This window comes from Accipiter gentilis, chromosome 1 (assembly GCF_929443795.1).
Source record: "Accipiter gentilis chromosome 1, bAccGen1.1, whole genome shotgun sequence".
Taxonomy (NCBI): domain Eukaryota; kingdom Metazoa; phylum Chordata; class Aves; order Accipitriformes; family Accipitridae; genus Astur; species Astur gentilis.
In genome coordinates this window covers 30,927,685-30,938,523 of record NC_064880.1, presented here as the reverse complement: position 1 = coordinate 30,938,523, position 10,839 = coordinate 30,927,685, and the positions used below count along the sequence as shown (strand labels likewise).

The window sequence follows — 10,839 nt, the reverse complement described above, 5'->3', positions numbered from 1 at the left end:
GAGTCAATGTGGAAAGAATTAAGCGCAGAACAGTATTTCCTTCCTACTGCCCCGACTCTGTGTAATACGCGGCGACAAAAAGGCGAGCGCCCTTTGAAAATAGCCTTAGACGTTTAAATAAAAGACAATCTCCAGGGACATCCTTTCCTAGCGTGGCAGGCGTCCTGCAGATTGCATAACACAATGTGCAACAAAACGCAATGCCCGCCCGATTTAAGGACGGGAACAAAATTTATCAGAACAAGTAAAGAAAAGCGAAATCCTCTCAAATTCGCGGTTTCTCCATCTTGCTCCTCAGCGCTGCCTATTTTGCATCTGCTAGGAGGTTTTACACCGGATGGCTGAGGCGGCACCGAGGAGAAGGAAATACTGACTCAAAAGCAGAGCAGGCACCCGGCGTTGCTTGAACGCACTCGTATTTTCTGGTTCAGAACTGCACCCAGCTGCACTGGGGACGGCAGAAGCGGAGGGAAAAGCTCCTCTTCCCAGCCTCACAGAGACGATGGCAATGATGAAAAGTTGCACGCCCACTGCTCTTCCGCGGACACAGCGCGGGCAAGTTCTAGCCAATTACTTATGAAGCCTCCGATAATTACAAATCAAAGGGACTAGCTTGCAAGACACTGAGGAGCCGAGGCTTGGACTTACATTTCCACATGCAGAGAGCAGGTAAAGTCTCTGTCGCTCCCTGGGGCGCGTGGAGTGTGCACAGCGCAGAGGCCACAGGCAAGTGCTGGGGAGGCTTATTCCAGCAGCGCCCTAGCCCTGCTAGGAGGGAGCAAGCCTTCTGCCATTAGCAGCACTGTTTCCACGGGGGTACGCCAGGCTTGGAAAACGGGCTGCGGGCTGCGGATTTGACTTTCAGAGTATTTTGCCGGGGGCTGCTCTGCGAAATAAAATCCTCTCTCTTAAGCGACAGGATGCCACACGCCCCTCGTCCCCCCCTCCCGCCCCGGTGCCAGAGCAAGGGCATGCCTGTCGGTTCCCTGCCTGTGGGGGTTTGGGCGCTTTGCGTAACTCAAAAGCCTCCTTCCGTTCCTTCTGCAGCGAAAGTAAGACGGAAACACGTTGTGCCCGGGATCGCGTCAAGTATCTAGCAAAGCAAAACCAAAAAAATGAGCGTGTTCTCATAAAACGTCACTAGGCGCTGTCAGGCTGTTTGTATCCGGCACGGCGGAGCTGCCCGAGGGCCTGTAAAGGAAGCCGAGGGCCTGTTGAATGGAAGCAGTGCAGGTATGGTTTACTGGACGCGAGGTTCGCAGGTGACCGAGCGAGCAGCGGGGGGAATCTAACGCCTCCCGCACAGTTTGCAGGCGGCGGCGGAGCGGCGTCAGGCGCGACCCCGGCCCTCCGCCGGCGCTGACCCCCGCTCTCGACTCCTGCCCTCTGCGGCTCTCCCCCGCTTCCCCCGCGGCCAGCCGGTGCCGGGGCGGCGTCACCCCGGCCGCACGACTCCCGGCGTCTGCCGGCGGGAGTCACAACCCGGCGGGCGGGCGGCCGGGGGCGGGCGGTGTGTGTGGGGGGGGGGGGTGTGGGGGGTGGGGGGGTCGCAGTTAATTGCAGCGCCATCGCCGCAGTCCGGAGCGGGGAGTTTTCTCCCCGCGCGCTGACTGACTGGCACGCGCCCCGAGCCCCGGCGCCGGCACCTCCGCGCAGCCTGATTGGCTGCCGGCCCGCTCCGGCCCGCTCCGCCCGCGCCCTCATTGGGCGAGCGCCGCCGCCAGCGGTACTTCAAAGCGGGCGCTGCCCGCACTTAGGCAGAGTTTAGCCCCGCCGCGCCGGAGTGTCCTTAGTGCCGCCGGGCAGCGCGGGGCGCACACCGAGCGCCGTCCCCCTCCGCCCCACCGCCCAGCCCAGGGACGTGCTATGGCTACGTCTATCCTCGGGGTAAGTCGGCACCGCGCCCTTCCTCGCGGCTTCTCGGCGGCGAAGCCGCCCTCTGGGGGAAAAAAACCAAAAACCAAACCAACCCAGCAAAACAACAACAACAAAAAAAAAAAAAAAACCAAACACAAAAAACCTGTTGCTGCCGCCGCGTTGCGGCTGCCCCGGGCGCAGATCGCCCTGACCTGCGGGCGAGAGGTAACCCCGGCCCGCCTCGGGGGATTTCGCTGCGGGTTCCCCATCGGGTCGTTCGCCAAGAGTTTGGGCTGGAAACTCGCTTGGCCGGAGAGCGGAGAGCTTGTGCTTTCTTTTGTTTTCTGAGTGTTTTTTTTTTTTTCTTTAATTTTTTTTTAAACTCGCATCGCTGCGGTAAATTTCCAAAGATTTTTGCTAGCTCGGCTTTGCGAGTGGCGCCGGCCGGAGGCTCCGCACCCCGTTTGCCTTCCTGCCATCTCGCTTTTCCGCCGCTCCTGCACGGTGGCTCGAGGAGACGCCGCATTTCGTTCCCACGGGATTTTTGGTTTAACGGCGGTAGGTTCGAGCGGCCCGGCGCTGCGCGGGGCGCCCCGAGCAGAGCCACCCTCTCGGAACACGCGTGTCCCTCGTCCCCGCCGGGATCCGCTTCCGACGTGAACCCCTCGGGCGCCGAGACCGGCCCCCGGCGGAAAACGAGCCGTGCCGAGCGGGGCAGGGCCGGAGCCTTCCTCCGACATCAGCGAAAACTTTTCCGCGGTGCCGCTCGCCGCGCCGCGGTTCCACCCGCGCCGCCGCGTCCCCGCGGGAGCCCGGCGAGGCGGCAGGGGTGAGGCTGACGGGCCGGCTTTGTCTCTCCCGCAGGAAGAGCCGAGGTTTGGAACGACTCCCCTGGCCATGCTGGCCGCCACCTGCAACAAGATCGGCAACACCAGCCCCCTGACCACCCTGCCCGAGTCGAGCGCCTTCGCCAAAGGGGGCTTCCACCCCTGGAAACGCTCCACCTCCAGCTGCAACCTGGGCTCCAGCCTCTCGGGCTTCACGGTGGCCACGAGCCGGGGCTCCAGCGGACTGGCCAGCGGCACGGGCACCGCCAACAGCGCCTTCTGCCTGGCCTCCACCTCGCCCACCTCGTCGGCCTTCAGCAGCGACTACGGCGGCCTCTTCTCCAACTCGGCGGCGGCGGCGGCGGCGGGCGTGTCCCCGCAGGAGCCCGGCGGGCAGTCGGCCTTCATCTCCAAGGTGCACAGCTCGGCGGCCGAGAGCCTCTACCCGCGGGTGGGCATGGCGCACCCCTACGAGTCCTGGTACAAGTCGGGCTTCCACTCCACGCTCTCGGCGGGCGAGGTGGCCAACGGGGCGGCCTCCTCCTGGTGGGACGTGCACACCAACCCGGGCTCCTGGCTGGAGGTGCAGAACCCGGCGGGGGGGCTGCAGAGCTCGCTGCACTCGGGCGCCCCCCAGGCCTCGCTGCACTCCCAGCTGGGCACCTACAACCCCGACTTCAGCTCCCTCACCCACTCCGCCTTCAGCTCCACCGGCCTGGGCTCCACGGCCGCCTCGCACCTGCTCTCCACCAGCCAGCACCTGCTCACCCAGGAGGGCTTCAAGCCCGTGCTGCCCTCCTACACGGACTCCAGCGCGGCGGTGGCGGCGGCCAGCGCCATGATCTCGGGCGCCGCCGCCGCCGCCGCCGGGGGCGGCTCGGCCCGCTCCGCCCGCCGCTACTCGGGCCGCGCCACCTGCGACTGCCCCAACTGCCAGGAGGCCGAGCGGCTGGGGCCGGCGGGGGCCAGCCTGCGGCGCAAGGGGCTGCACAGCTGCCACATCCCCGGCTGCGGCAAGGTGTACGGCAAGACCTCGCACCTGAAGGCGCACCTGCGCTGGCACACGGGCGAGCGGCCCTTCGTCTGCAACTGGCTCTTCTGCGGCAAGCGCTTCACCCGCTCCGACGAGCTGCAGCGGCACCTGCGGACTCACACGGGCGAGAAGCGCTTCGCCTGCCCCGTCTGCAACAAGCGCTTCATGCGCAGCGACCACCTGAGCAAACACATCAAAACGCACAACGGGGGCGGCGGCGGCAAAAAGGGCAGCGACAGCGACACGGACGCCAGCAACCTGGAGACGCCGCGCTCCGAGTCCCCCGACCTCATCCTGCACGAGGGGGTGGGCGCCGCCGCCCGCGGACCGGGCAAGGAACCTACCGCGGGGCCCGGCGACTCCTAGGGGCAGCGCCGCCCGGCCCCGCGCCGCCGGGGAGCCCCCCGGGAGCCGCCCGGACTCTGCCCCGCGCCGGCCGGGGGGACGCGAGCCGCCCCGCCGCGGACGGCGCCCGGGGGCGGGCGGGCGGGCGGTGGGGCCGGAGAGGCGCGGGCCCCGACCCGCGCCGTCCCGTCCCTGTCCCGTCCCGCCCGGCCGGCCGGTAGGTACCGAGTGACACTTTCTTCCGTTTCCTCCTTCTCCTCTCCTCTCCTCCTGTGGGAAGGAAAGCGTCCTAAGAGAGGCTTAAGGTGAGACGTCACGCTGCAAGTCCGAGACGGTTCCTCTGTATCTCATAAACATCTGTACAAATAGGGTTCAAAAAAGAAAACAAAAAAAAGAAAAAAAAAAAAAAAAAACAAAAAACAAACCAGATCGTGTTTGCTTATTTTTCTTGTAAATGTTGATCCGATAGGGGGTTTGGGGATTTCTTTTTTCTTTTTTTCTTTTTTTTTTTTTAAATTGGTGAATTCCTGAAATTCAGGGATGTTTTGGGGGTTGGTTTGGGTTTTTTTTATTTTATTTTAAATTTCTGATGCACTTTGTGGAAGTCAGTATATATGTAAAAGATATTTAAAATGTTGAGTTAACATTTCACTCAAACACACGTAAGTTAAGGTCTCTTAAAGAAATTAAATGCGTTTATCTGTATGGAAAAAAAAAATCTTGACATATTTTCATTTTGGTATTATTAAAGGACTCTGAACAACGTACTCCCGGGTTTGTTCTTCTTCGTGCCCCCTCCTTCCCCCTGCCCAGCCCTCGCAGGGGTCAGGTTTTTAGTGGGAGCCCTCGACCCCCCTCCCGTCCTCCTTACAGGGACCGTGATTAAACATACAGCGGGCATTGATGGCCAGGAGGGGAAGGAACCGGCCCCCAAGCCAGGCGCGCTGAAGTGCTCTGGCCGCTCTTTTCAAGCCGCCTGAGTTTTGGTTTATTTAAAAAAACCAAACAAAAAAAACCCTCAAACAAACCAAACCAACAAATTTAAACCGAGTGCGAGCCCCACTATGCCAGCCGGGTACTACGCCGAGCCCTAAGCGCCTTTGGCGAAACCGGCCCTAAACCTGCATGAAAGCGAACTGTGCTGAGGAACTATTTATTTAATTTAAAAAGCCTTTAGCGCCACAAGGCTGCCTAGGTTGGGAGGTGATCTCGGGGGAATAAATCGCTAGAGTCAATACTCCGGAAAAGACATTTCATGCCTAAATGAAAATCTTGTTAAATGTTATTAATTTTGACTTAGAGCACACAGCAGCCCCCTGTGCCTTGTATTCCCTTATTAGGGATTCATGTCTTATCAAATATCTAATTAATCTCCTAGACATCATTTGTTCTGGCCAACTTTATCTCAGCTGGTCCACGGGGAAAACTCCGAATATTCTCGGTGACAAAGCTCCCTTGAAGATCCTTTTAATTGTCCAAATTAACTGCACCAAATTTGCATGTCAAACGGTAAAGGGCAACCTGAGATAAAATGTAAACGTTTTAAAAGCCCCAAACTAAGCACTTGATTTGATAACTAGGCTTTTTAATGTTATGGAAGACAACTGCTCCTTTCCTTTTCAAAGACAGTTGATCTATGCAAATACTGAATTGGAAATGCTTATGTCCCCATGCAGTCAAATGGTCCTTGCATGTTATTTGAATATCAGTGGCTCTGCTATTGAAAAGGTTCAAGGATGCTCTCTGACTTCTTTGTGATTACTCAGTGCAGCGTCTTATTCCGAAGAAAAAAAACTCAGGAATAATTAAAGGCTGGGCTAAGGCCTGGGAACACATTTGGGACAGGAATCTCATTTAGACAGGCTCTTTCAAAATAAGGCACAGTTAAATTGACCAGAAGGCAATTATTGAAATGAAAATTATTTTCACTCCCTTTGTCTCCTGACCACCAACCTAACCGCCACAGTATTTTTTTAAAGGCAAATTGTTAAATGAGATAATTGTGTTATTAAAAAAAAAAAAAGGGGGGGGGGGAGGAAAAAAAGTTAATTTAGTCTGCCTGGAGGAATACAAATATTTTAATCCTCCATAAAACAGGGAATGCAAATAACATCGGGAAACGGATTCTGCTGTCGGCCACCAACTGGAATGAAGACGTTGCGTTAAAGAAAATACATCTGCCGTGAATACTAATAACCGCGTCCCACCTCCTCCGCGCCGCTGTCGCACAAAAGCGACCGGGCAGCGCCGACACCGCCTCTGCCCCGGGGCGGCGGCGGGAAGCCCGGCGGGCCCTTCCGCGGACGCGGGGGGGAAAGGCAACCTCCCGGGAGATGCACCTCGCGTCCGGCTGCCGAGAGCACCCTCCCCGAGAGCCGCTGCGGAATTTTGCTGGCCGAAAGCATCCCGGCGAGGTCCCTTGTCTCCCGCCCCCGCCCCGCCGGCGGCTGGGTGCCGGCAGGTTTCCCGGCGGGCAGGAGAGGGAAGGGACGGGAAGGGACGGGACGGGACGGAGGGGAAGGGAGGGGAGGGGAGGGGAGGGGAGGGGAGGGGAGGGCGGACGAGGGGAGCGGGCGAGGGGGGACGTGCTCGGGCAGAGGTAAAATAAACAGCGGGCTGGGCGGCGGGACGCGGCTCCCCTCCCTGCCGGGTGGTGTTGGGGTTGCGCAGGAATGCACCCGCGCGGGGTGCTGGGCAGAAGTCAGCTTTGTTTTCGATTTATAATAAAACACATCAAAGGGAAACCATCCAGGTCCAGTTTCTGGCAGGCCGGGGTTACAATTCTCAGCTCAATGATCAAGGACCTCTTTGCATTGCCTTTGCCCCTTCGGGTCAGAAAACGTCCATCACTTCCAGACTCCCCAGAAACGACGAAGGGAGCAGCTCTGGGCCGCAGAGCCGGTTCGTTTAATCAGGAAAATAGAAAGCATGTCACCTTTTTAAAAATAAACGACACCATTCTTTCGTACGTGTTGGCGATAATTACATGGTCTGGGGAACTTTTACACAAAGAAAAACTAAAGGACAGGCGGTGCGAGAACCGAAAAATAAATCCGATTTCACTCTTTGAATCCGTAGTTCAGCGGCACCTCTTTAGGGCGAAGACGCCAACCCGGGAGCAGGAAAGCAGCGGGCAAGAGAGAGATGCTCTCCCGGGCTCCGGCGGGCAGGGAGGCGGAGGGGAGAGCCGGGCTCCCCGCCGCCTCGGCCCCGCTCGCCCCGGGCTTGCCCGTGAGCCGAGCTCCCCTTGGCAGCTCGCTGGAGCGATCGCTTCCCCTTCCCACACCTCGCGGACCGCAGCTTCGCGCCGGCTCCTCGAGCCCCCTAAAAGGCGGCTAAGGACCAGCCGGCGACAGCACCCGCCAACCCACGGGAAAAGGTAAAATGCCAGCAGAAATTATTCGGTACATGCCATTCGATCGCCGGGGCCCCGGTTCGCAGGAAGCGTGTCCCCTGCCCCCCGCCGGGAATTACAGCCCCAACGGCTCGTTTTACACTTAAAAGGCAGCATTAATGGTTTCGTCCTAATGAGATAATAGATAAACACCCGATCCGGTGCCCGGACAGTTTCTTAATTGCGTCTTTCAATTCAAATGGAAACTTTATCTGCGGGAGCTGTAATTTATTTGCAGCCATTATCTGTTCGCCAAGATCCTCTCCCACCCTTCCAAAACGCAGATGAGGGGAATCTCACGGAAAGCCCGCCCCTTTGGGTAATTGGTGCACTAAGTGTTTACTTTAAGTCGGAATAATTTAGCCTCAAATTTCCTCAAGGAATAACATTCTTAACACATTAAAAAAAAAAAAAAAAAAAAAAAAAAGCGCCCGAACCCGGGGATTTGCGATCGCGCCTGGCGGTGCCCCGGGCCGGGGCCGCACGGCGGCTCCCGGGCGCCACCTAGAGGCCCGCGCCGCCCCGCGCTCCCGCGGCCGGCCGGCGGCGGGCTCGGGGGCGCGGCCGGAGCCCGCCGCGGGGGCGGCGGCGCTGCGCGGGCCGGGTCGGACCAGGCCGGGTCGGGTCGGGCCGGGCCGCGGCGAGAAGCCGGCGGCGGGAGGCGAGGGGGGAGGGGGGGTAGCGGCGGGCGCCCGGGGACTTCTGTGGGAGACGGGAGGGGCGCGCGCGCACCCACCTGAGGGGAGACGGCGGCGCGGCGGGGCTCCTCCGGGACCGTCCCCCGAGGGAGGGAGTGAGGGGGCGGGCGGGCGAGCCCTCACCAAGTAATGCCCGCGCCCCGCCGGGGGGGTGGGTCACCGCTCCCCGCCCAGCTCGCGGGCCTGTGGGCCGGCCCCGCACCTGCGGCCGCCCGGGGGGGGGTGGGGGGCCGGGCGCGGCTCCCGGCGGCGGGCACCCGGCGGCGGGCACCGGGCGAGGCACCGCCGCCGCCTTCGCGCCGCTGTTTTAACACAAACCGGCGGCAGTGCCTATTTCCGAGATGTGCTAATTGCTACTTGGATGGCAGGGCGCGAAGTCCTTGTCCGTTTCCTAGTACAAAGTAGGTTGCTAGAAAATTTGAAATTGCCTTTCAGCCTAAAGCTGCCTTACCTGAATGTCATAATTACAGTAATTATGTACATCCAAATTACATGCTAATTAAATTAGAATCAAATCGTTCTAAATCGAAATCAAATGAGGTAGCGGGAATTAATCAATGACAACATAAATAGAGAGCTTCCTTTAGGGATATTTATTGTAACGATCCAAGCAGGGACCTGATCTGGCAGTCACCTGTTTATTTACTTTCGGAACAGTAATCGTTTACGGTTCAGCGCTAGTGTTAAACGGTCGGTGCCGCAGACCTGAAGGGCGGCCCGGGAGCCCCCTCGCCCGAGGACGGAGGCTCCCCGCCGCCCACCTCCAGGCGAAGCCCCGGCCTTCCCGAGGGCCGCTCGGCGGAGCCGGCGGGGAAGGGAGCGGGAGCCCGCCCCGTCCCGTCCCGCCGCCGCCCTCAGCGCGGGGCCGAGCCCCTGCCCCGGCCCGCCGGGGCCAGGCGGCAGGAGAGCGGCCCTCGTCAGATCCGCCCGCCCGGGGCCGCCGGCCCTCCCTCGGCCCCAACTTCTCCCGCTCCGGTCCCGGGGAGCTCCGACCCCGGCCCCGTTCTCTCCCCGCTAGGCTGAGGGAGCCACCTCACGGCGCCGCCGGCCCCGGCCGCCCAGCCCCGCCGTGCAGCAAAGGGTTAACCCTCTTCCGCGTCTTTTAAGAGAAAAGGAAAAAAAAAAAAAAAAAAAAAAAAAAAAGAAAAGATGCTCTCACCGTCAATCTGTGAACCGACAGCACCTCCTACAGGGCCCCGGCGCGCTCAGCCTCGCAGCCGCGCTGAGGGCCCGGGGCGGCGGCGGCCCGCGGCGGGTGCCCTGCCGGGCAGGGGGCGGGGCGGGGCCGCGTCCCGCCGAGCCGCCCCGGGCGACGGCGCTGCTCCGCCGGGGACGCCGTGAGGGCTTGGGCGGGGAAAGCCGCCGAAACGTCGCTCCAGCGACCCTTCCCCGCCTTCTTTTAGCGGGGTTTTGAACCCACCGGGTTTTCCCGGCGCAAGGCTGTCAGGCCCGAGGTGGCGAAGGAGGCCCACCCCTCCCAGGGCCGCCGTGTCGGACGCCGACGACGGCGCCTCGTACCGGTAAGGTGGCACAGACTGTCCGAAGGGGAGTACCGAGAGCGGGGAGCCGCCTCCTCCGACGCTGCACCGACCTTCCCCAAGGCTGTCAGGGCGGCACCGAAAGCAGGAAAGGTCTCGCAAGGACGCGCGTTTTGTTTCAAAGCTCTTCAACGGGTAGTCTTTGAGACAGATGCATCCAAAATGTCATTACTCTTCCGCTTTAATTTTCACTCACAACGGCCATCCGTCACAATGAACCCGTCCCACGTGCCAGTCTTTTCCTGTGCGAAAGGGCACGATGTACGTAGCGTACAGCGAACTACGTGCAGACAAGTACAACGCAGAGCCCACAAAAATGCCTAGAACTGTACGTGTCGAGCTGTCCTTCCTTCTTCGGGCAGAGCTCAGTTCATTGCAGCTGGCAGATTCCTGTGCCGCACGCACAACGATCAGACTGACCTGCAAGCAAGAGACCTTTCTTTGGAGCAGAGGCACCTTCCAGTACTTACTGGTTATTCCTCGTATCCTCGTGACATGAAAACGTTCTACCAGAATATGCCTTTTGCCCTGTCACATTACTCTGGCCTCTCTTACACAGAGGGATAATAAATTCTTCACAAGAGGTTTTGCCTAGATTGTTCATACGGGCGTTTTGGCAGTCTCCTCCTGTTCTTTCTAAACCAGAGCTTCCACATACACATTTACACAGGGCCTGACTCTACTGAATTGTGCACGCCCTTTAACTCCCAGCTACTTCAGCAAGAACACCTGGAGCAACCTAATGCAAGCGCGTTTAAAGGAAGAAGGTGACATCCCTTAATGGCTCGCCCTTTCAAACTCATTCACATGCACTTAAAAGATAAGCCAAGTCACTTCCACTATATATTATAACTCTGTGTGATACTGAAAAACTTCTGAGTGACCGTTTTAAGAAGCAGAAGTGGACCGGTAATAAAAGATAGTCCCATTTGCCCTTTGAGTGAGGATGGGAAGAAAGTTGCTTGCCAGAATACCGAGTACGGTGATGCCTTTTCACCTGTCCACTAACCAGTGTGCTTCCATCTGCCACCCTGAAGTGGCAGAGAAGCATTTCCTTTGCAATAAAAACCTGGTGAAGTGTTGCCTTGTGCACTGCTACTGATTCAGAACTCTGGAGAAGAAGGCAATTCTGACTGTTTTTAAAGAA

At 59.2% G+C, this 10,839-nt stretch overlaps 1 protein-coding gene across 1 annotated transcript; it reads left to right on the top strand.

Moving 5' to 3' along the window:
* Positions 1-1,866: 1,866 nt before the first annotated feature.
* Positions 1,867-4,083, top strand: SP9 (Sp9 transcription factor). The gene is made up of 2 exons (XM_049812266.1): positions 1,867-1,887; positions 2,722-4,083. Exons 1-2 carry the CDS (start codon positions 1,867-1,869, stop codon positions 4,081-4,083), a joined length of 1,383 nt encoding a protein of 460 aa, XP_049668223.1.
* The last annotated feature ends 6,756 nt before the right edge of the window (positions 4,084-10,839 follow it).